We start from the raw sequence: 24,336 nt of genomic DNA, 5'->3' as shown, positions 1-24,336 counted from the left end.
TTACTACTCTTCTTTTCATTGGTGTTATATTTATTGGTTGCCAAAGTATATCCTCTAACTGTAAAAGCACTGCACGGTCATGAAACACAACTTGAAAACTAGAATGGATTCACACATGTGTACACACACACACACACACACACACACACACACACACACACACACAGAGGGAATTACAGTGGTCATTAATAACCATGGTTGCTCCCTAGTTTTGATTCTGAATCTTCCAAAGGTACATTTGCTGATGGCTTTGGGGCTTGCTGATGCTCAGCCTGTGGCATCATTTGCTGATGGCTTTGGGGCTTGCTGATGCTCAGCCTGTGGCATCACTGGGAAGTTGTACAACCATTAAGAGAAACCATTTGAGAAAGTTAGGTCTCTGGGGATGTTCTTTTGAAGAAGATGTTAGGATGGAAGTACCTTCTCTCTCTTTGCTCCCTTACTATCATGAAACAAGAAGCTTCTGGGACAGTCTTTCTGAGTATTCTCCTATTTTGCACAGGTCCCCAAGCAATGTAGCCACATGACCAGGGATGGAAAGTCCATTGCTAGCCCCCCCCCCCCCCAAAAAAAAAACCCTTTGCTCATGGGTTGTTACATCTCAGGTATTTGTTACAGTGACATAAAGTTTATTACCATACCTATTATTTTGACAAATACACATAAAATGTTACAGATATACCAGATATGCCTAAGCATTTTGTACCATTCTGTATTGGTCAGTTTTGCAGTGGTATAATGTTGGTTACAGTGGTAAATAACCAAGGCAAGTAACTTACAAAGAAAAAATGGCTGTTTAGCTTATAGATTTAGAGGTTCAAAGGTTATCCTGCATTGTCTCAGTTCTGTGAGGGTAGCAGAAGATAGCATATCAAACAGAAGCATATTCATGAACAAACCATGAGTTATATCTTGAACCAGGAACAGGGGGCTACAGTCTGGGCTATCACAATCCTCTTTGAGGAAAATCTCTGATGTCCTAAGGACATTCTAATAGGCCCTACCTGAAAAAAAAAAAGGTTTCCCTGCCTCTCAATAGCACACACTAGAGACCAAGATTTTATCACATAGCTCTTTGGAGGCATTTCAGATTCAAGCTATATATCCTGACCAAAAGTTCCAAAAGTTCATGTCCACTTGACAATTCAAAAGTGGATTAATGCCAGGCCTTAACCTAGAGAGGCAGAGGCAGGCAGATCTCTGAGTACAAACGCCAGCCTGGTCCACAAAACAAGTTTCAAGGCATTCAGGGCTACACAGAGAAACCCTATCTCAAAAAACAATCTAACAAACAATAATGGATTAATTCTATGTCTGAATCCAGTCCCAAAATCTATTGTTCTAGCAATAGGCGTCTAAGTCCAAGGTCTCAAGACTCAAGACAGTTGTGAGCCTCTGTAAAAAGAAAGAACCAGAAAAACAAATATGAAAACAAAACCAAAAACCAAATCACATACAAAATCAGTGGAGGCTAGACATCAAGTAAACATCCCCTATTCTGAAAAGGAGTCATGAAGAGATAAAAAGAGGCATCATCCCCCAAGCAAGAAAGGCAGAAACATCAAACACCAAAGATCTTTGTCTGGTACCAGGGACTCACTATGGTGGGATTTGGGCTCCCAAAGAGCATGGTTATTTCCACTTCTGTGGCTTCAGAGGTTGCATCCTATGCACCTCCCCTTTCAAACTGGTTTTCACACTTCCTGGATCCTTCCCCCACAGGTGTGGCAGGTTGATGATGTCTCTTCTGTCCTTGGGTCTTTATTATACCTTTGGCTTCTCCCTCTCAGCTTTACTACTTAACACTGCATTGGGTGTGGCAATCTAGCTAGACAGCTCTGCCTGGTTTCCCAGGCTTTGAGATCTGGTGGAAGCTTCCATGACCACATAACTTGTAACTTGCATAACTGTAAAACCAGCATCCAATGGATGACATTTGGGTCTCTTGCCACAAATACGGAATGAAGGCTGGCTGGATATGGAGATGTGAAACCTGGGTAGCCATGGGAACATAAAGTGCTCTCAATCTCCCGGAACGATTGGAAAAACTTCGAAACAGATTTTATTTGTCTTGAGCTTACACAGGTCTTGTGCATGCTGTCTTAACTGCTTTGAATTCATATGCAAAACTGCCCTGATGTATCCAGGAAACATTTTTTTCTCATAGTCATCGGTCTCCTCTGACTCCTACAATCTCTCTGTTCCCCTGCCTCCACAAACCCTCTGGGACTTGGGAGGAAGGTATAGGATAAATATATCATCTTTGAAGCTGAGCAGTCTAAAGTCTCTTGTTCTCTGCATCTTGATCAGTTGTGGGTATTTATGTTAATCACCATCTACTACAAAAAGGAGCTCCTCTAATGAGGGCTGAGAGATCCACTAATCTACGGGTAGAGCAATGCATCATTAAGAACAAGTTTAATGCAATGGCCATCTAGTCAAGCAACAGTAATAGTGGGCTCTCTCCTGGAACTATGAGTTGTCTAACTATGGGATCTTGAACCTGAAATTAATGCCAAGTACAAATTTCAACTTATGGAGTGTGCCTTAATTTCATTCATAAAGTACTTGGTTACTCCCATGACATAATGCCACCACTGTACCAGTGAGCATGTCTTGCCTGGCCAGTCATTATTGTAGCTCACCATGTTCATAGATGGGATAGGATTGGTGATTATTTTCTCTGATAGTGTGCATAGCACCTTCCATCACTACAAAAATTAGCCAGAAGGAGTGGAGCTTCTGAAAAAGTACCATTTTGAGTTCTTTGTGTTCTACGACTCAAGTATATAGTGTTTTCAGCAATAGTGACTTACCATCAGGTTCTGGAAGGTAATCAAGAGTGCTGGCAATAGCCTGTCATATTGGGGGAGTCCAGAAGAATCCCAGTGACCAACAACTCCAAATATACAAATGAAGAACATACTAAGAGAGAAATCAGGAAAATAATTCCACTCAGTCTCAAAAATATTTTGAAATATATCTAACCAAGGAAGTGTAAGACTTATAACAATAAACATTTAATATACTGAAAAGAGGAACTAATTAGATACCAGGAGATGAAAGATTTCTCATAGGTGGCATGATTAATATTGAGAAAGTAGCCATTTCACCAAAAGATATTTACAAATTCATTGTAATCCATCAACATTCCAATGCAATTCTTTAAAGAAATTTGAAAACTAATCTTAAATTTTATATGGAAACCCAAAGACCCATGATAACTGAAACAATCTTGAACAATAAAAACACTGGAAAGTATCACCCTTCCAGGTTTCAAATTAGTAGTGCAGAGCTGTAGTAATAAGAAAAATATGGTCCTGGCATTAAAACAGATACACTAAACAATGGGACAGAATTGAGGATGCAGATATAAGTCCATACACTTAAAGCTACTATATATTTTGACACATAAGCCAGCAACACATATTGGAGTAAAGGCAACAAGTACGAATGATGCCCGTCAAACTGGATACTTACATGTAGAAGAATGGAACCAGCTCTTTATGTCCCACCCAGCACAAAATTCATCTCCAGATGTATCAGCATAAGACCTGATTAGCCCACTGTCTCCAAGGTCAGCTTTCCTCAAAGTCTCAGTGCACACATAGAGTATAACTAAATTATTCTGATTCTTCCCTCAAAGAATGGGCATTATGGGCTCCCCTCACAGCATCATAAGCCTTCTCGAGGATTCTCTTCCAGATTTTCCCATCAATCCATTTTAACAGTTCTTCCAACCTCTGGAGAGTAACGATTTCACTCTTGGCACCAGTTTCCTCCCTATGTTATCTTCATGTTACTCTAAGGAAACACAAGAAGCAATTAACTGATACATATGAGATTTATATAATCTATACATTTAGGTTCGTTTCTTACTTCCAAGTTAGTACCCAAAGAAGAGAAGCTGGAAGGCTTAATGGAGTTGCAACACAAAAGAATGGGTTGTATGTGAATCAATCATCATTGTTATCATAAACTAAAAACTAAAAAAAAAAAAAAGAAAGAAAAAAGGACATTTTTGTTTGGAAAACCAATATAGCCCACTAATTCCCTCACCAGCTTCATTGTTCAAGTGCCCTCTATAGACAATTGATTAAAGGAATTTTGCTCTTAAATAGTGTGTGTGTGTGTGTGTGTTAAGGTTTGTATTCCTGCACAAGCATCATGACTGAGAAGCAAGTTGGGGAAGAAAAGGTTTATTCAGCTTACACTTCCACATTGCTGTTCATCACCAAAGAAAGTCAGGACTGGAACTCACACAGGGCAGGAACCTGGAGGCAGGAGCTGATGCAGAGGCCATGGAGGGGTGCTGCTTACTGGCTTGCTTCCCCTGGCTTGCTCAGCTTGTTTTCTTATAGAACCCAGGACCACCAGCCCAGGGATGGCACCACCCACAAGGGGCCCTCCCCACTTGATCACTAATTGAGAAAATGCCTTACAACTGGATCTCATGGAGGCATTTCCTTAAGGGAGGCTCCTTTCCCTTCCTCAGTGATAACTCCAGCTTGTGTCAAGTTGACACACAAAACCAGCCAGGACATTGTGCCAGCATGTATGTGTGCACTGTGTGTATGCAGGTGCTTGTGGAGGCCAGAAGAGGGCATCAGATCCCCTGGAATAGGAGGTGATGGGGAACTGTCATGTGGGTGCTGAGAATTAAACTCAGGTCCTCCGCAATAGCAGTGAATGCTTTTAACCTCTGAACCATCTCTTCAGCTTTGTCATTATGCATCTTGTCATGGGTTACACACTCATGCTGGGTGCCATTTTAAAAGATGTTCCCTATCTCTGCCCTGCTGACAGTTACAGCCTCTTGGTTGTAAAATATTTTTGGTTCTGAAGCATTTCCCCTCATGGTGAGGCAAGTGTTTGTCCTTAAGAGTCCTGACTTGCCTCAGCTGATAGAAGGATTCAAAGTTGGGCCCCCACCAGAATCCCTCATTTCTCCTCACTCTCTTGAATCCTGTTGCATTGCCATGAGAACTGCCTAAGCGAGCCTTGCCACATGGCCCCTCAACACTTGTATCTTCTCTGCCAACAGCAAGCCCTTAGCGCAAGTGACTCCAGTTGTATTTAGCTAGACATGACCCGACTCAGCACAGCTAGGGGACCTGTAGTCAATAGTTGGTTGTTTAAACATTTAGACAATGTTTGGTACATGCCAATTGCTGACACATTTACTTCTGGTTCTAATCCATATAATACTTGTGTATTGTATCTAAAGACCCCAGAGGGCAAAGGCATATTCTAGTCCTATAGCCAACATGAACAATAAAAAACATGCTTAGCAGAACCTGGTAGGCTTGTAGTCAACACATGTAGTCCTTAACCTGAAACATGTGACTTGAGAAATAACTAAAGATCATGAGAAGGCCCAGTGGGGAGGTAGAGGAGGTAGTGAGCAACTGTCTTTATGTTTTGTTTCATGTTGACTAATGTGTCTCCAATGGCCAGAATGAGGAACAGTACAGGGGTTTATGGGAAAGACGTATTTGCTGTGGAGTGCAGGAAAGCCACTTTAGTTTTGAGAGAGAGAGAGAGAGAGAGAGAGAGAGAGAGAGAGAGAACATACATTTGTGAGGAGGCCAGAAGAGGATGTTGGGTATCCTGCTCTGTCACTTTTTAACCTAATTTCCTTGAGACAGAGTCTCCCTCTGAACCCAAAACTTCCTGTTTTAGCTAGCTGACTGGCCACCAAGCTCCCAAGTGTCATCCGTCTCCACGCCCCCCCAAAATATAAAGTTACAAATACGCACAGTTATGACTGGTTTTTTATGTAGGGCACTTATTCCTAGGGAGGTAGGACTCTACTCACTGAGCCTTCTCTCCAGCCCAGAAACTCATTTTTAACCCTTTAAATTCCATGGAGTAGAAATGAGATGGAATGAAGAGTTAGAAGTAAGCAGTGAAGGAACTGGTTTGCTTTCTAATGTGATAAACACAAAAGCCTTTTGGGAAGAAAAGAGTTTATTTGGCTTATACATCCCAATCACAGTCAGTTAAGAGAAGCCAAGGTAGGGACCCAGAAACAGGAACGGAAGCAGAGGCCATGGAGGAACGCTGCTCACTGGCTTGCTCTCCTGGCTTCTCAGTCTGCTTTTTCCATATAACCCAGGACCACTTTTCCAGGAGTGGCACTGCCCACAGTGGGCTAGGCCTTCTCACATGATCATGAATCAAGAAGTTATCCCACTGTTGGAGAGATGGCTTGAATGTTCTTGAAGTGGACCTGGGTTCAATTTCTCAGCACCCACATGGTGGTTCATAACCATCTTTAAGTTCAGTTCCAGGTAATCCAATGACCTCTTCTGAGCTCCAGGGGTACCAATCTTGTATGTTGTACAGATATAACCTGCAGGCAAAACACCAGTACATATAAATAGGTCATTTTTAAAGATTAAAAAAAAAAAAAGATAATGTCCCACAGACTCACAGGCGATCTAATGAAGGCATTTTCTCAGCTGAGGCTCCCACTTCCAAGACATCCTTAGCTTATGTCAAATTGAGACAAACAAAACAAACCAACATTATATCCATCTAGCCAGTACAAACTCTCACTTGGTAAAATGGGCAGACTCAAAGTGGAATTTTAATGAGGAAACTTTGGGTCAAAATGACTCTGAGCCTTGGTCTGTCAACCTGAAATGCCTGAAGGATGTCCCCCAGACCAATGCCTTTTGTTGTACAAATCACTGATCTTAACCAGCTCTCTTAACAACAGGTGACCAGGAGATCTTTTGAGGTCCACTTTTGATTTAGGGAAGAATACTTATTCTTCTGTGTCTTTGAAGTTCTTTATATTCTGAGACTCTCCCAGTGAGAACACACATCCTCACCTGGCTGGTGAGTAGCCTAGTGACGAAGGAGTTCTCTCCCCTCAGCCATACCATCCCCTTCCCTCCCTTCAGCTGCTTTGACTCTACCTTTCTGTACTGGGCTCCACCCCCACCCCTTTGATCCTTGGCTGTAGCCCCCACTAGTGATTTCCTTTTCCCAAACAGGCCACCATACATCAGCCCACACCTCTGGGTACAGAAATATTTTATGGAAACTTGATGTGAAGCTTTGATTTCAGCCCAATGTACCTGAAACTCTGGTTGACAGTGCCTCGGGGAGGCAGTTGGATCTCAAAGTTCCAAGGGTCTGGGATATAACGGTGATGGTTCTAATGAAACCTCCAGCCCTGCCAGGAGTCCTGTTCCTCATGAGGATTACCATGGAGGAGGCTGAGTGTCTGTGGTGGACATCGGATCTTGCCATTGTTCATATTTTCTTTGGTGGATGTTAGACAAAGAGCAGAGATCTTACTCAGCCAACATTTTCTGTTCTACCCAGACGAAGACTTCGAGACGAGGCCAGTGTTTAGGTCCTGGGAATCCTCTGAAGAGCTATTATGGGTTGAAGGTTGAGGAACTGGGGCTGGAGGAGGAAGAATCTGGGGAACTTTGATCCTTTGAGGGGGACATTTGTTCTGGCTTGTCATTCATTAAGAAACTTTGGGTGTTGAACAGCCCTTGAAGTTAATAAGATGACTGAATTCCATAGTCCCAAATTTGTAATATCTAGAGAAAAGGGAGGGGACTGCCTTTACTAAGCATATTGGTTTATTGCTGTGTGACAAAGTATAACTACCTTAGCAGATTAAAAAAAAAAGGACCCACTATCTCAGTTTCCACATGGGCAAGAGTCTTGATGTGGCTTGCCTGGGTCCACTGCTCATGATCTTAGAGGACGCAGCCAAGTTGTGAGCAATGCTGCTTTCCTCTTTGGCACCCAACAGCCTTTCCTCTGCATGTGATGGTTGGCACAATACAGTTCCTGTAGTAACAGGACTGGGAAACCCCAGTTTCAAACCACATGGTCCCTCCATAGGCAGTCTGGATCATGGCTCTTCCCTCTCAGTGATGGCAGTGTCTTTTTCTAGTCTGTGAAGGGCCCCATGTGAACAATGTGATCCCGGAAGTCAATTCCCATCACCTTTGCCAACAATACAAGCAACTCAAGGAAGGAAACTCCTACAAGCATAGCATCTAATGGGACATCCTGTTCCTCTCCTTAGTTACTGGTTCAAGTGGAGCCACAGATTCTGCCCACACTGAAAGGAGAGTTTCAAAAAGCTTGTGAACTCCTGGGAGGTCATCTTAGGGAGTGTTGTCACAAAGAGTATTTATTAATCTCATCCATCTTGAAGGAACTTGAGGAGACATGAAAGAAGCCACCGAGTTGAATGAAGACATGCTGGAGGAAGCAGAGCATCTGGCACTTCTAGAGCCAGAGGATGATGGTAAGGAAGTCAACCACATCACCACACCACTGGTCCCTCTTGGCCACTCAACACCACACCTACACCATCTTTGTGTCAGGTACATTCTTTCAAGTCACCAACCTCCTGAACATCATGGACAGTGAATCAGCAAAGACAGACACCACAGTGCCAGGCCTGGACATGAGGAAGACCTTGGCTTCAGTGATAATCACAGAGAAGGCTACCACTGATCCCTGTGTGGTGATGAATGCTCTCATCCGCTGCCTGCAGGTGCCAGAGGTAGGGAGACCCTAAGCCACCACACCTCCTGTTTGACCAGATACATTTAGATGCCTGGAAGTTTACCTACCATTCAGCACACTCTTTCAGTCACCATGAACACAGCATTAAGGGCCAAGATACAGAGATGGCTGACACCAGAGGCATTCAAATTCCTCAGGGCTAGTTGGGGTTAGGGTGATTTGTTCGGGAGGCATCTCTGTATCTGGTGTGGCAAGATTGGGAGACACCTGGCTGGTGGGAACTGGTCTCTGGATTGACTGGGATTGCTTAGGTTGTCATAACAGAGGACCATAAGGCTGAAACTCCAAATATATATATCCTCTCAGTTCTGCATCCTAAAAGGCCAAAGTCAAGATACCCAATGATCAAGTTTTTGTTGAGGCTCCTCCTGGCTTACTGACACTATCTTCATGGCTTTTCTTCTATGGAAGTGATTCTCAACCTGTGGGTCATGGCTCCTTTGGGGATTGTATATCAGATATTTACCTAACAGTAGCAAAATTACAGGTATGAGGTAGCAATGAAATAATTTTATGGTCGGGAGTCAGCACAACATGAAGAACTGTATTAAAGGGTCACAGCATTAGGAAGCTTGAGAACCATTGTTTCATGGAGAGAGACAGGTGCTGGGAGCTCCAGTTTCTCCAAACAGACACCATTCCCTTTGGATTAGGGTCCCATCCTTCTGACCTCGTTAAGTCCGAGTTACCTCCCAAAGGACCTCCTCAAAATGCCATTCAACTTAGGGGGGTTGTGTCAACATATAGCTTTTGAGGGTATTTAATTCAGTCTATAACAGATTTCACTTTCTACCTCAAAAAACATTCACACAAACAACTGGTGAACTATATCCAGGAGTTGGCTGCCGCTGGGAGGGGCAGACTCTCTGGCATTGCTCATCCACAAACCTCAAGGCATCAGTCAGAAAGTACGGAAAAGAAAACATGATTATTTGCTGGCCTTTGTGTAAAGCACAGGTTGCACGTGGTGCATATACACTAAACCTGGGTTATCAAAGGTTCGTTTGGCAGGGACACTTGGGAAAACACCAAAAAGGCTACTTCAGGGGCAATGACAATAATAAGGGCTGAGAACTTGGTCTAGAGCCATGAAATACTTACTGAACAGTTACCACCGTCTCATTGTTCCTCTGTGTTCAGAGCTCAAAGCCCAGACTCAGGATGCTCCAGGTAAAATCACCCATGATTGAATAGCTAACATGCTTGTCTTGCAAACCCAGGGACCCAAGTTCAATCCTCAGAACTCACATAAAAAAATGCTAAGCATGGTGGTGTGCACTTGTAATCCCAGCAATCAGGAGGCAGAGACCGAAGAATCCCTGGGTCTGGATGGAGGAGGCAGCTTAGCCTCCCTGGCATGCTCCAGGCAATGAGAGACAGTCTTAAAAAAAAAAAAAACAAAAAACAACAACAACCCAAGGTGAACAGCATTTAAGGAACCGCACCTCAGGCTCTCCTCTGACCTACATTTGTATGCACACACTTGCACATATGCACACAAGCACATAGTAAGAGTCATTCTCAAATGTAACTGTCCAGATATGTGTGTCCTTGGGCACACAAGCCATCTGCCCAACTCCGTTCTAAACCAGGACACCTTATTTGGTGCTAAGGGCTGCCCACACAGAAGTTGCAGGGGAGAAAGAGATGCGTTTCCTGCCTCAAGTCCTTGGCCAGGGCAAAGGGCAGGGTGAACTTGCCTCTTGGGCTCTCAAGCCTGACACTATTTAGTGTGTGAAGGACCTCGTGTGTTGACCAAATGACACCTTTCCTGCTCAGCATTGACTGAGCCAAGAGAAATGATTTGCAAATTCTAGAGACAGGGAGTGTTGGGTGAGTGCACAGAATTGTCAGGGGCTGGAGATGGAGGAGATCTGAGACAAGATGGCCTTGGAGAGCCTGGAATGGAGGTGATAGTGGGTGGTGCTGGGAAAAAGCCCCACCCCTACTGCCACCTGCCATGCTTGCTCCCAGATTTCTACCCAGCGCAAGATGAACATCTACAACATCATGCAGGAGATCATCCAGCAGGAAGGGGAGATGGAGGAGCACTGTATACAAAGGCTGGTGGCCATTGCCTCCAAGCAGATGCGGGATATCACAGAGGTAGCGGGGCCTGGGTTCCACCATGCCTTCCTTCTGCAGACCCAGGAGCTGGACTGCAGCTGAGCCTGGTCCAGGCTGTCTCATAGAACTGAGGCAGACTGAGCCTGATGGAGCCAGGAGGGTACTAGAGGTGCCTCTCTTGTCCCCTGCAGACGGAGGGTTTCGAGACCGCAGAGGTGGCCAGTGAGACTTTGGTGGCTCTGTCCCGAAACCACTTCAGCTTGGTCATGTATGAACTGCAGCATCACCTCAAGCCCCTCAGCCTCACTGATGAGTTTGTCATTGTCACTCTGGCCAAGTTGGCCAATGGTAATGGTAGGGAGCTGTTCCCGGCAGGATTGGGCTGGCCTCTTGCTCTCTGTTACGCAGTTTATCTGTTTCTGGCCCCATACATTGAATTTCTCTCTTTCTCTGTGACATCTCCTCTATGTCTAGTCCTTACCACCAAGATTCCCTTTTTTGTGTTTCTGATTCACCTTTTCTATGTATGTATGTATGTATGTATGTATGTATGTATGTCTCCTCTCCCCCTTTATCTCCCCACACAACCCTACTCTGTTTTGTCTCTCCCCCTCTGTTTCTCTGCTTATTTTCTTCTCCTGCAAAAACATATGGAGCTCTTGCCCCCATGAGCCTGTGGTGGGTGCTGGGTCCCAGCGGTGAGGAAAACCTATATAGTCCCTGACTTCTGAAGGGGCCACAAACAAGGAAACAGGGAAACAAATGCTTAAGAGATGACAGCTATGAAGAGGATGGCCAAGATGGCTGTGTGGGAGCAGCTAAGGGAAGGGCTCCTAGAGTGACAGCTATATTCTAGCTGAGACTGAAGGATGGGAGAGAGACATATGTGTGGAGAAGGTGGGAACAGGGCCTTTACTGAGGACAGATAGCATCACTGTGAAGTCAGAGCCACTCATAGTCCAGAGAAGACCAAGACGCCACGTGTCCATTTCTGTAGAGGGGACAGTTAGAGCCGGAGGGGTCAGGGCATCGCCCGGCATGCGGGGGATGGAAGCCTGGCTGTTTGCTGAGGAGAAAAGGAGGTAGCAATTGGATGGCCCACAGGCACAGGTGGCTCTACAGATACTAACACCAGAGACCTGAAAGAAGGACCCTGCTGGGAAGGAGAGTAGAGGATTAGTTCATTGTTAGAAACACACTTTGAGTCTAGGGTTTGAGGAAATGTGAGAGGGCCTGGTTTTGGAAGGAAGGATGGACCTAGACTCCAGAGTCTCCTATGGGATTCCCTCATGTCTGAGTCCTGTCTGCCGTTTCTCTTCATCCAAGAATAGAGAATACCGAGTCTTCTTCAAGAGTCATACATATGTCCTTGAGACAGACATACTTCCTTGCCGGGACCCTCGCTCCGTTTCTTTCCACATCAGCCTTCTCCCTGTCCTGTGGGTTTCTGTCCCCCCCTCCTCCCCACTCCTAGATTCCTTGCTCCCTCTCACCTCCTTCCCTTTCTCTTCTTTTCAGTTCGCCCTTTTAAGCCCTTTTCATCTCACCCTATTCCCTGCCATATTATTGATGGCAGTGTTTCCTGGCAAACTCTAGAGTCTTAAGATGGTAGGTGGTAGGGCCACCCTCTCTGCCTTCTCCCTTCTCAACCCATTCCCTGATTCCCTGTGGCCTCTTGATGTCCTACAGTGTTTGAGTTCATGCCGTACATGGGCATCACTCTGGCTACCATATTCACGATGTTGAGACTTGCCAACGAAGCCAAGATGCGCCAGGTGATCTGTAGCGGTGCGTGTCTCAATGGGGGCTGTGGGTCAAGCTTTAACCAGAGGGAGAAAGGGGGTGAGGAGAGGTTTGTTCCCACCCCAGTGGTTGCTCAGTCTCATACTTTGTTTGGTTCACTCCCTAGTTAGGGCTTCCTGTTGCTTTGATAAACACTATAGCCAAAAGCTACTTGGGGAGGAAAGGGTTTATTTTAGCTTATAACTTGACGTCCAGCATAAAGGTATGTGGAAGCAGACACTAAAGCAGAGGCCACGGAAGGCTGCTCATTAGTTTGTTCCTCGTGATACTCAGCCTGCTTTCTTATACACGTTGGGACATTTTAGAAGACCGTGGCCATATCTGTGACTGTGTAGATTGTTCTGCACATAAGCATTTCAGAGAAAGGATAGTGACAGTCACAGGAAGGAAAAGACAGTGCACATATTCTCTGTTGGGCTTGTCTCGGTGAAGTCCTTGGAGGCTATTTACATTTGATCATCTGGCCCTGTGATTTGATTATTTGACGCTAGTTTGAGCCCCCACCCCCAAACCCTAATGTCTAAGAAAAAGAGGCTGTGTTTGTTGTTGTCCTTACTGGAATCTCCAGGCTGTGGTCCCACTTTGATCCTTCATCCCCAAGAGGAGGAGTTAAGACATACCTGTGTGTTCAGTCCTCATGTGGACATGTAGAATCAGGGGGGCTGCAAACAGTCAACAGAGCAGACAGGAGGGGACACAGTAACCCCAAGAATCCCAGGAAGGAGTCGCTCCAACCCTGACTCCTCTGACCCCACCTGCCTGTCCTGCTGCTTGCAGCCATGGAGACATTCTGTGAGACGGTGCAGTTTTACCTGAGACACCTGGAGGACAGCCTGTATCCCGTGATGACTGAGGACCAGTTTGCTGTGAAGCTCTTCCCAATGTACCGATACTTTGTGACCGTGTGGCTGCGCCACCAGGACCTTGAGGTGAGACTGGCTATGCTCAAAGGTCTCAGTATTCTCTGGGTTACACTTCCCAGAAGATGCTGCAAGGCTTCTGGGTTCAGCCTCATTCCTGGAACCCTGAGACCCTAGGATTCTGTGAATGCTGGATGGAGCAGGTGAAGGAGGCTTTCATCAAGGGCTAGAGCTTGGCAAAGGCCTACAAAGAGCTTTCAGATGAGGTCTTGAGACTTGAAGGCACTTACCCCACTCCAGGTAATCTCTGAATATCCTGACTGTGAACGTTGTGTTCATACCAACTCTAGAAGGCGGGGCCACTTTACAAACAAGGAAACTGAGGCACAGAAGGTTTGTTTTGTTCTGTTTGTTTGTTTTGGCACTTTGTTTGCCAAGGTCACTTTGTTTACATGCAGGACTCACAACAGGTAGTCTGGCCCCACTGCACTAACCATGCTGGGGGCTTTAGGGGGCAGCCTAGACACTGTCTATAATACCCCATCTGTATGATGCTGGAGAGTGTTTGAGTAACTGAGATCCTGGTCCTGCTGGGGCTCTGGAAACCTCACTTCCTACACAGGTAAAACTGGGGGTCATCAAGTCTCTCAGGCCCATGCTGAGCCTTCTCCTGCCTAATGACGACCTGAGGGAACAGGTGTACGACTATATCCCTCTGCTGCTGGCTGAGTTCCAGGGTGGCCTGGAGGCCCTCTTTGTCACACAGGTAAGGGCCAAACTCAAGAAACCCTGCTCTTCAAGAGTCCACAGGTACCAGCAGGCCCAACGTCTATACCTCACACGTTGCTGGGACTATGGGAAATAAGCTGTTATTACAGGTAGAAGCATCTCAAAGGGTCCAGGAGGCCACAGGGAAGCTATAGCTTTGTTTTTAGATATTTTAGGGTTACTGTAACTAAGAACCCTGGATGTTTGGACCCTTAAGCAGTTATACCCAAAGAGATTTTATGTCTTAAGTAAAAGGACACAGTCTGGAGCTCTGGGTAGAATAGGCTTTGGAGCCCCCACACCCTCTAACGTGTGAGGTAGAGATGTTGCGGGTTCTGAGTGTAGGACTGGCCTGGGCTGATGCACACTGAAATGGAGCAAATGTACAGGGCATGGGCCTTTATTGAAAAAACAAGGAGCAAAATGAACATGACAGGAACTGTGTGTATCGTTGTTAATGAAGAATAGATTTGGATTCATCCCCCCCACCCTGGTGAACAAGAGAGATGGAAATGGCCTTCTCGGTGGTCCCCAGCGCACTCTCCAACTTTATCAGACACACGAGTCATCCAGGGATGGTGGAAATGCAGGGTTGGATGAAGTTCATCTTGTAGAAAACCAAGCCTCTACACCCAGTCAGCTAATATGGGGTTGGGGTGGGGTCGGAGAACCTGTACTGTCATGCAACAAGCCTGCTGAGTAGCAAGAAACCAGAGTGGAACAGTCACCTGCAGCCTTCTGCCCAACTCTTCTGCAGGTCTTGAGGCAGATTCTAGAAGCATCAGTTACCACCAACACCCCCATCCCCCCAATGCTGCTACACCCCATTTTCACAGAGCTGCATGTCCAGGTGAGTGAGGCCAGTGGGGGCATCCCCAAGGCAATCAGCAGGAAACTGCCTCGGGCATGGTTTTTCCCTCCCCCACTGCATCCCGCCTGCTTGCAGGCACATGGGGCCTGTGCCCAGTGAGCTCCTCACTCTCCCTGCGCACTACTCCTTAGGTGTGCTCCAAGGCTCCAGCCCAGCAGCAGTTCAGCAGTCAGAACCTGATGGAGATCGTGCACTGCTTCATAGCCCTGGGTGAGGTCTGCAGGGACCTGGGGAGGCCCAGCCCCTTGTTGAGTGCAGGCATTGAGGCAGAGCCAGCCAGCCTTGACTGACTCGCTCCTTCTGCCCTGCAGCCCGCTCCTATCCCAAGGAGCTGATGAAGTTCTTCTTCAGCCAGGTGGAGATGAGCAAAGAGGCTATCCGTGTGGGAACACTGGCCCTGATCAGGGCAGTAGTGAGCGCAGATGGTGAGCCAGCTGGAGTGGACAAGCATCCACCATGGGCAGAGAGCAGGGGGAGACAGTGGAATTCCAACCTGGCTCCCATCCTATTCTTGTAGTCACTGTTGGGTGACCAAGTCTCTTGATTACTTCGTATTTCTCTGTCTTGAATTTAACCAGTACCATGGCCCCTCCATACCTCTGCCCTCTGGGCTTGACTTTCACAGCCTGAGTCCCGCTGCTCATCTTCAACTGTCGAGGCTGGTTGCAAGTCTGGCTGTTACCTTGCAGACATAACCCTAAGTCCACAAACTGAATATTTACCCTCAACACCCTCTCTTCACCTTTGTAGGTACCAGGTACAGGCCTGGTGTGTATTTAGACATTAATTTGCAAACCACTCATACACATAAAAATAAATAAATAACCAAACAAACCATTATTACACAAATTGTCTGGATTTCGCTGGATTCAGCTTGTGAGCTATTTCTTGCTTGTTCCTAACCAGGAGCCACCAGAAACTGGCTCCCCATGTGTCATTGATGAGTTCAAATTGCTGAACTATTCTGGGTACTTAGTTGGATAATAACCAAACCTTGAGTTTAACAATCCTTTTTCAACCCTCTAGGCAATAATTACCCAAAGACAATCTGATCAAGATAATCATTAAAACACTGCACTAACACAAAACATTAGACTAGCCTATGTGGAGGCTAGGGAGATGGCTCAAAAAAAAAGTGCTTGTCATCCAGGCATGACCAATTGTGTTCAGACCCCCAGCATCCATGTGAAAAGCTGAGTGTATCAGTGTATGTCTATAAATAGGGATTGGAGTCAGAAACCAGTGGATGCTTGGAACTCATTGGTCCTCCTGCTTAACTGAACTGAACTCAAAGTTCAGTGAGAGCTCCTGTTCTGGGGAAAAAAATGAGAGGAGAATGTTAAAGGAAGATACAGGGCATGGACCTCTGACCTCCACATGTGCGTGTGTGTATAGGTGTGTTTGTGTGTGTGTGTGTGTGTGTGTGTGTGTGTGTGTGAATACGGTTCTGGGAAGAGAGGGCTGTGCTCGGGGAGCCTACCACTGAGGGTCCTAATGAAGTCAGCCTGAGCCTGTGGTCTGTGGAAGCGAACTGAATGTGATGTGTCAGAGACAGGCCACCCGGTATCTTCTCGAGCCATAGTTCCCCAGGCTGGTCTGTCTCTTTCAGACCCCAAAATGAATATCAAGACCATCTACCTGGCCATCCGGGTCGTCAAGAACACTCTCTCTGACACTCGCTCTAAGGTAACAGGAAAGGGACTCTGCCAGGGTAGCTAGGGGTAAGAGATAGAGAATGGAATAGCTGACCTCAGCTTAGTCCTGGAATGGGGACAGGGCAAAGTCGAGTCAGTTGAGAGCTGCAGCTCTGTCACCGAGACCAGGGATTTTCAAAGCAGCATGCCCCCAAGGCTGCTAAGACCATGTATTCAATGTTAGAATGGGATGAAGATGTCTATGACGGGCCCAACTGAGACACTCATGTGAGGACCCTGCAGACTGATGTTTCAGCATGAGGAAGGCAGCAATGGGCGGAATGGGGGCATTGCCAGGTATCCCCTGAAATCCCTTGGCGCCAAGAGCACCTACAGTTCCCAGGTGTCTCAAGTCACAAGATTGTTAGATGCAAATATCCAGGCTGAAGCCTGGCCCTCCCTCCAGCTGTCCCCACCCTGTCCTCACAGGTACGGATGGCAATTCTACGAATCATTGGCCAGCTGGTTCTGTCAGGCTTCCAGGAAAAGATCAAAGGCTGGGGCCTGAAATACGTGTCTGTCCAGCTCACCTTATCTACCTACAAGCTGGTGAGTGGCCCCAGCACTAGCCCGGTGGGACAGCTCCACTTCAGAAATGGATCACCAAGTGCTGAGCAAAGAACAGCTCGCTGAGAACCTGTTTGGACCTATGTAGGTTCATGGTTACCCTTCAAGGTGTGGACCAGACTTGTGCAGTCTCCCAGGCATGAGACCCAGGCTCAGCCCTTAGCATCCTAGGACCCAGAGTCTGGACAGGGAGCCCTCTGGGGAGGAGGGAGACCACCCTTGAGACCTTGACAAGTTCCTGCCTGCAGGATCGCCCTGGTTCTGTCTTCTAGACCAATCGCCGGGAGTGCTTTTATCAGAGGGATTTGGAAGAGAAGATGGTCCACAAAGTAACAATGGATACTGTGAAGATCATAACTTCTTCTATCAGTGGCATGACCAATGTGAGTCACTCCCCACCCTGCGGGCCATTGCCATGACGATGGCTCCGGGCCGCATTCTGAAGGCTGGCAAAGGAACCTAGATATTCTCTACCTCTGTACCCCCAGTAGGTCTTAACATGTAGCAGCCACCGTATTGCCTGAAGCATGTGCGTTATTCTAAAGTTCCTCTTGGGGAGGGCATTCTACAGTTCAGTAAGTTCAGCTAGGGGGACTCTATATGACCTCAGGGACCCCAGGTTATAGGAGGAATCAGTGTACCTGATTTTAATGGGAATAGACGAGACACAGGAACGAGGCAGGGAAAACATATCATGACTTCATCAAGAAAGGGATGATTGGTTGTCCATGAAGCCATAGGCTGGATGGATGCCCCTGTCTAGTGGGAACTGGAGATGAGAGTTAGAGGCTGCAGGCTGGAGGATGCCTGAGTTGTAGGGCTGCAGAGAAACCTGTCGTTTTGTGCCAAAACTTCTCCTTCTGAAGTGTTATGCTCCTTGGGCCCCTCGGCTGCCTGCGCTCAAGAACAGTCTTCTTTATGGATTGTGAATTTTTCATCTCAGCTATGTGATGTGCGCACAGTAATGCTGGACTAGCATTTGGTTAAATAAGTGGGTACACTTGCTTGGCCAAGTTGACAAATATACCCAAGCATCACAACTGTCAGGCACCCCTGGGTTACTGGACTAGTTTGTAACTCAGAGGCCTCTGGGACCCAGAGGAAGGCCCTGGTCAGAGGATGTACTGGATATAGAGTGGATAAGAGGTTAGCAGGGCTGTGTGGATGCCATCTGGATACCTCTGGAAAAAAAAAAAATCCAGGGCGGGCAGGAAAGTTGGTTGAGTATTTGGGATAGCTTTTGGGATGCCAGGTAGAGTCTACACTGTAGGTGGAACCTGGCCAACACTAGACAGGGATGTAGGGCAGCATAGGATGCCTCTAACTGGTTCTGGGCCCTCCTCTCCCCATTCCTGCCTCCAGGAGTTCTGGGTGAGGCTCCTGTGCTACATCATGGAGACAGACTACACTGAAGCACTGACCCCCATCTGCATCAGCCTCACGAACCTGGCTGAGAACCAAATTCATGGCAAAGACACGGAGGCTGGAATTGCTGGAAAGAGCAAGCATGGTGGGTGGCATCCCTGGGTCAACTGGTGGGAACGGACAGGTAGAATAGCTCCTGGTCACCCTTGTCATAGAACCCTGACCAACCAAATTTCCCCTGCTCCAGGAAATGTCTAGAATCCTCCCTGCCATGTCTAGAGAGGGGTTAAAAGCCAACAGACTTGGGTAACCCATTCATCATGGCCTCATCTCCCCAGCATTCATCATGGGCAGGGCAGGGACGGGGCTCCTGACCCTAGCTCTAGCTGTGGCCTTTCTGGGTCCTTGTCCTGCCCAGCTTCTCTGAGGCATCTAGAGAAACTGTAGCATTCCTCTGTCAATTATTTGTCAACTGACTCTACTGTGGTCCACTCAGGGCAGGCACAGTCAGCACAGGCTATCAAGGGACCACGTTCGCCTGCACCATGTCACTGTTCTCCTTCCCTACTACCTCTGGTCCCAAGGGGATGCTCTCATGGCCCCGGGGCTTCCCAGGGTCAGGCATGATAGGAGGTAGGGTGATTCAGGAGGACTGTTCCTATCCAAGGATGACAAAGGATAGGGCCTGCCGTCTGAGTGCAAGCTAAGAAGCCTAAACAAATCTAGTTCTGTGTGACCTTTCAACCAGAATGTTGAGTCCTCTCCTGGTTCTCCACACCCACAGCTTCTCAGCAGCCCTGGCCCCCTCCCTTGCCCATCCATCTGAGCGCCATTGCTTCTCGGGTTCCCAAGGCATATAGTGACTGGACAGGAGGGAGTCAGGTTAGGGAATGAAATCACTCCTAGTTGAAGAGAGGCCAAGGTTTATAACAGGAGATAGGACATTGCCCTGGCAGCTCCATTAAAAAACAAACATCCGCAACCTAAAACACATCATCTAGACCCATGAGCAAAAGTCCCCCTTCTTTTTGGAAGGAGCCAATGATGTTCTTCATGAGAAATTCCCTTGGGCAGACCCATTCTTTATTGGGGTGAGGATAATAGTAATAATTCTGGAAAACAATCTTCAAAGTGTCTCCCTTGGGGGTTATAGGACACATCTTGAAATGGGCCAGGCATCCTTATCTGGGGTTCCTTTTCCTTCCTCAGTGGACCTGCCTGCACCCCAGAAGCTGCTGGCCCGTCTCCTGGTGAGTGGCTGACATGCTTTAGTCTGGTACACCCATTCGCAGTGACACCTCTTCCCTGAACTCCTCATTCTCTGTGCTCCAGAGGGAGGAGGGATCTGGGATGCAGGGAAGAGGCTGGATATTGGGCAGATTAGCATCCCAAGGTCTCTGCTGTCCTTGGGAAGATACATTAGGGACAGTGTGCTCAGATGTCTGGGGACCTGGCCAGGATCTGCTCTCAGACTCCTATGCCATAAAACACCTCTGCCACCAGAACACCAGTCATGGCCCAATCAGTCCTGTGGGCACTAATCAATGCTCTGTTGCGGGTCAGGGTCAGGGTCAGGAAGGAACCTAGGTCTGGCCTCTCATCCCCTTCCTACAGGCAGTGTCCCCTACAGGGGCCTTTCTATGCTGGGAATCCTTGAGCTTTGTTTGAAAAAATCATATACCCTGCTCAATTTCCTCTCTCTAGTGAAGATGGGGAACTCCAAGATAGGTAATACATGCCTGGCCCCGGCTCCACTGACTCACTGGGGCCTTCCAGGTGCTGATGTCATCACCCTACAAAGGAGAAGGTCGTGGGATTGCCATGCTCAACCTCCTGAGGACCCTAAGCCAGAGCATTGCTCCCTCCATGGCTGACATGTGGGAGCAGGAGATCCCTCTGCTGGTTCAGTACCTGGAAGGTGAGGTGCCCACTCTGTGCGCATGCTGGGGCACTCACTAGTTGTGTGCCTTGAATCACAAGAACTTGGGGTCTGGTGGGCCCGAACAGACCTTCTCTGGTCTTAAGAACTGGATGAATACCTTGGGGGATGTGGAAAGGGAGGTACTGAATGTGGTGAGCTCATTCACCGAGAGCCTCTGATGCTGGGGCAAGGAGGTTTGCCTGGGGAAGCAGAAGAAGAGAGCAGCCCATGAGACCATGTGCATTCTCCTGTAGAGCACACTGAGTTTACCTGGAACCAGAAGGCCTGGGAGGATATGCTTATTCAGGTAAAGGGGTGAACTGTCTCTGAGGCCAGAGTAAGGGAGAAGGGAAGGAACTTGGAAGGACATTTGATGTGGACAAGATTAGGGTCTTGTAAAAGACATGTTTCCCTCTGTCAGAGCAGACTTAACAAGGACGGTGCCTATGTCTGTGTGTATCAGTAAGGGAGAACTGAGTGAGCCAAATGCCTGGAAAAGCAATGGGGACAGCCTGCTTTTCCAGGACCGGCCTGACCTCCCAGCAGTCTCTAAATTCCACAGCTGTGCTCCAGACACACATAATGTTCGTGCTGGGCTGGCCATCCATCAGCTGAATGGAGTTCTACAGAAGGGCCCAGGAAGAACAAGCCCATATTCAGGGTCACATAGCATTTCCCGAACCCAGCTAAGAGTAAGGCTGGGCTTGCGTGCCTCTGCCACCACTGTCTTTGATTTCCCAGTTTCTGAGAAACTCCCTCAAGAAGACCCGTGGGACCAGCTGGAGCCTGCGCCTCAGCAAAGAGCTGAACAACCAGATCGAGACCTTTGACAGCCCGTCTTTGGAAAAGGTTTGTCCTCACAAGGACCTTGTAGTTGAGGCAGGGCGGAGGGGGGGGGCGGGGGGCGGGGATGGGAGGGGCCTCCGGGGATGGGAGGGGCTTATGACATACTTACATCGGATCAGGTAGCCCCATGACTACTTAATGTCCTAGAAAGAGAGGAAGTAATCTAATCCAGTGATTTTCAGGCTCTTAAAAAAAAAATCTCTTTTAGTCTTCCACATTCTGGTCCATGGTCACATGTACTTTTTTTTTTTTTTTTCAAAATATTTTCTCTTGTTCTTTTTTTGTAAAATTATAAAAAATAATTGAAAGGAATCAGAGAGGATCTCGGGAATTGGAAAGCATCCCATGTTCATGGATAGAGTTAAGATAGTGCTGTATCTCCAGACTCTGCGTCACCTCCACCACAACCCCAAGCCACCATCCTGTCATACTGACACATCAAAGCAAGGATATTCCACCTCCTGCCAGTGTTATCCTACGCCAGGAAGTAGCTGGGAAAAGTGATGCTCCTAGGTTTATGGGTGGGAACATATCTGATGGAACTTTGTATAGGGAAGGATTTGGCCTTCGCTGTTAAAATGTATAATATGCCTGCCCTTATGCAGTCTGACATCACAGAACAGACTGAATATTTATTTTACAGGATGTAGAAAATGCATATAAATACTTGTAAAAAAAAAAATCAGAACTCCCCAGTAGCATCACCTGAAGTATGGGAGTAGAAGGGCCTGAGGTTCTCCCTCCCTCCCACCCCTCCAGGGCTTTCTGTACAGGGCCCTGGGTTTCACCTTAGGCATGGGCCTGGAGGCTGACAGGGTCGAGGTGCTATTGCTGGAGCTTCTGTACAAGACAGACTATAGCAACGACTTTGACAGGGAGGTGAGAGTGCCAGCGACCCCTCTTATTAACAATCTTCCGTGATCTGGGTGGGTGGGGTCACTTGGGTTTATGTTCTTGCATGTGTGTACTTATATATCTCTCTGTATCCCCTGCTCTCACCTTGGCTGGGCTTCCCTGAAGGGCGTCATCCTGTGCTTTGGCCTGTGTGCCCGGGGCCAGGTGAAGACAGTGCTGAATGTGCTTCACGACTTTGAGGAGAGGATCCAGGAGTCGGAGCAATCCTGGCAGATCAGTGCCTGGAGGGTAAGGCTCCTCACTGCAAGGCTTGCTGTCAGGCCTTGAAGGCGGTGCTCCTAGAAAACAAACATCTTGCTGGGAACATCTGCATTATTTATGGCTGGGGCTGCAGTTGTGGGAGCTGAGACAACTGGGGTGGTCAGGCAGCTTTCCCAAGGCATCTGCAGAGCATCCACAATGGTCAGTCCTGCTGTGAGGTCCAGCCTGTTGCTTGACTGGCGGTCTGTTTGCTCAAGGCAGCCAAAGAAACAAGGTTGAGTTCAACAGCTGCCAGCTAGGGAATTAAATTGCCCACCCCCTTTTATCCCTTCTTTATGGCAAAATGAACACCAGAAGCACTTACCACAAGAACCCAATGAACTCATCATTGACACAGTGGTGATTTTAACAAATTGCTCTCAGTAGTGTTATCTCATGTTAGCCAGCCCCTCAGGGTGACATGGTTCCTGCTCGGCTGCCTAAGTAAGTCCTGTGCAGCTAGTCTCTGTTTAGGGATGTCTGTGCGAGCTTCCTCTGCATGTGTCACTGGACTGAACCTTCCCAGGGTGGGTAGATCCTTTGTCTGGTTCACTTCTTCCTGCCTAGTATCTGGTATGTAATTGGTGCCCAGTAAAATGACTAATGTATAAGTGCTCAAGGAAATGAATGGGTGCTTTAGCACCCAAGTAACAGTCCACTGAAGGCCTTATACTGACTTAATAGCTTCTTCAATCAGAGACTGTCCCATGCACAGCCAACCCAGCGCCTGCTCCCGATGAGCACTGTCTGCTCCCCTATTTTAAATTTTTCCCCATTTTCATATATGTGCATGATACGGATATGTACATATGCATGCTTGCACGTGCGTGCGCATCTGTGTGGGTGACATGCATGCAGGTATGTGCACACATGTGGAGGTCTTAGTTTGATGTCAGGAACCATCCTCATTCACTCTTCTACTTACTCACTAAGACAGGCTCTCTCAGCTAAACTCACCATTTGCTGATATGGTGATATGGCTGCTCAGACCAATCAGTTTGCTGGCTGGGGAATCCTCTGTCCGAGTCCCCTAAACTCCCCCCCCCCCCATCCCCCGCCTTCTGAAGCTAGAATACAATTAGGCTGTCACACTGAGAATCTAACCCTCTCCCCATCCTCATACAATTAATTTCCCTGCTCCTCCTGCATCTCACTTTCCACAAGGACTGCTTCTGGTGCAGTCCTCAACAAGTGTTTTTACCACTGAGGCATCTTCCCATCCCTGTATCCATATCCCTATATCTGTATCCCTGTATCCGTATCCCCTTTCACTGTCCTGCAGAAGGACCACCCCTGGAGGCGAGAGACTGTGAAGAGTGCCCTGATGGTGATGTACAGCTGTGTGTCCTCTTACTGCCACCCCCAAATGCTCCTTACCCACGTGGACAGCCCCATCACCGCTAAGATCATCCACCATTACTCCAGCAGTTGCCAGGTAGCCCACATACAGGGAGTCATCCAGCATGGTGAATGGGACGCTACACTCAGGAGATGGCTGGGGTCCCACCTGGCCATCCCCTGGGAACCCAGTGCTCACACCCTAACTTTGGGGACATGCTTCTGTGGATAAAGCTATCCTCCCCTGAGTGCTGCCAGTAACCTTGACTTCCCAGAAGTACAAAGCAAGCCCCAGTTCTTCCCACACCCTCCCACTCTCTCACCCTCCCCTCCTGCCTACTCACTTTCATAAAGAAGGGAAGTGAGCATTCTCCAAAAGGACACAGAGGTGTGGGATACTTTCTTGGAATGTCAAGGTAGATGAAAGTGGGAGAATTCGTTTTTTAAACTCATGGTATACAATACATATAATGGGAGGTGGGGAGATGACTGTCACTGAAAGTGCTTGCT

General features: G+C 47.5%; 1 protein-coding gene across 2 annotated transcripts in view; it reads left to right on the top strand.

The window, feature by feature from the left end:
• The first annotated feature begins 7,153 nt into the window (after positions 1-7,153).
• Mroh2a (maestro heat like repeat family member 2A) overlaps positions 7,154-24,336 on the top strand; it is a 34,779-nt gene continuing 17,596 nt past the window's right edge. Inside the window, exons 1-22 of one of the 2 annotated variants that reach the window (XM_076914833.1) lie at positions 7,154-7,357; positions 8,195-8,287; positions 8,367-8,548; positions 10,546-10,677; positions 10,830-10,992; positions 12,328-12,426; positions 13,219-13,370; positions 13,924-14,067; positions 14,827-14,919; positions 15,072-15,150; positions 15,252-15,365; positions 16,550-16,626; positions 17,064-17,183; positions 17,474-17,584; positions 18,564-18,711; positions 19,776-19,816; positions 20,343-20,484; positions 20,742-20,794; positions 21,229-21,336; positions 22,093-22,212; positions 22,354-22,476; positions 23,771-23,923. In XM_076914833.1, coding sequence (XP_076770948.1) covers positions 8,209-8,287; positions 8,367-8,548; positions 10,546-10,677; positions 10,830-10,992; positions 12,328-12,426; positions 13,219-13,370; positions 13,924-14,067; positions 14,827-14,919; positions 15,072-15,150; positions 15,252-15,365; positions 16,550-16,626; positions 17,064-17,183; positions 17,474-17,584; positions 18,564-18,711; positions 19,776-19,816; positions 20,343-20,484; positions 20,742-20,794; positions 21,229-21,336; positions 22,093-22,212; positions 22,354-22,476; positions 23,771-23,923 — 2,433 coding nt within the window. In that variant the 5' untranslated portion in view covers positions 7,154-7,357; positions 8,195-8,208. Of the gene's footprint in view, positions 7,358-7,927; positions 8,288-8,366; positions 8,549-10,545; positions 10,678-10,829; positions 10,993-12,327; positions 12,427-13,218; positions 13,371-13,923; positions 14,068-14,826; positions 14,920-15,071; positions 15,151-15,251; positions 15,366-16,549; positions 16,627-17,063; positions 17,184-17,473; positions 17,585-18,563; positions 18,712-19,775; positions 19,817-20,342; positions 20,485-20,741; positions 20,795-21,228; positions 21,337-22,092; positions 22,213-22,353; positions 22,477-23,770; positions 23,924-24,336 lie in introns of those variants that run through there. The other variant, XM_034521760.3, reaches the window with a different exon arrangement.

This window comes from Arvicanthis niloticus, chromosome 17, assembly GCF_011762505.2.
Source record: "Arvicanthis niloticus isolate mArvNil1 chromosome 17, mArvNil1.pat.X, whole genome shotgun sequence".
NCBI classification, from domain to species: Eukaryota; Metazoa; Chordata; class Mammalia; order Rodentia; family Muridae; genus Arvicanthis; species Arvicanthis niloticus.
This window is presented reverse-complemented; position numbering and strand designations above follow the sequence as displayed.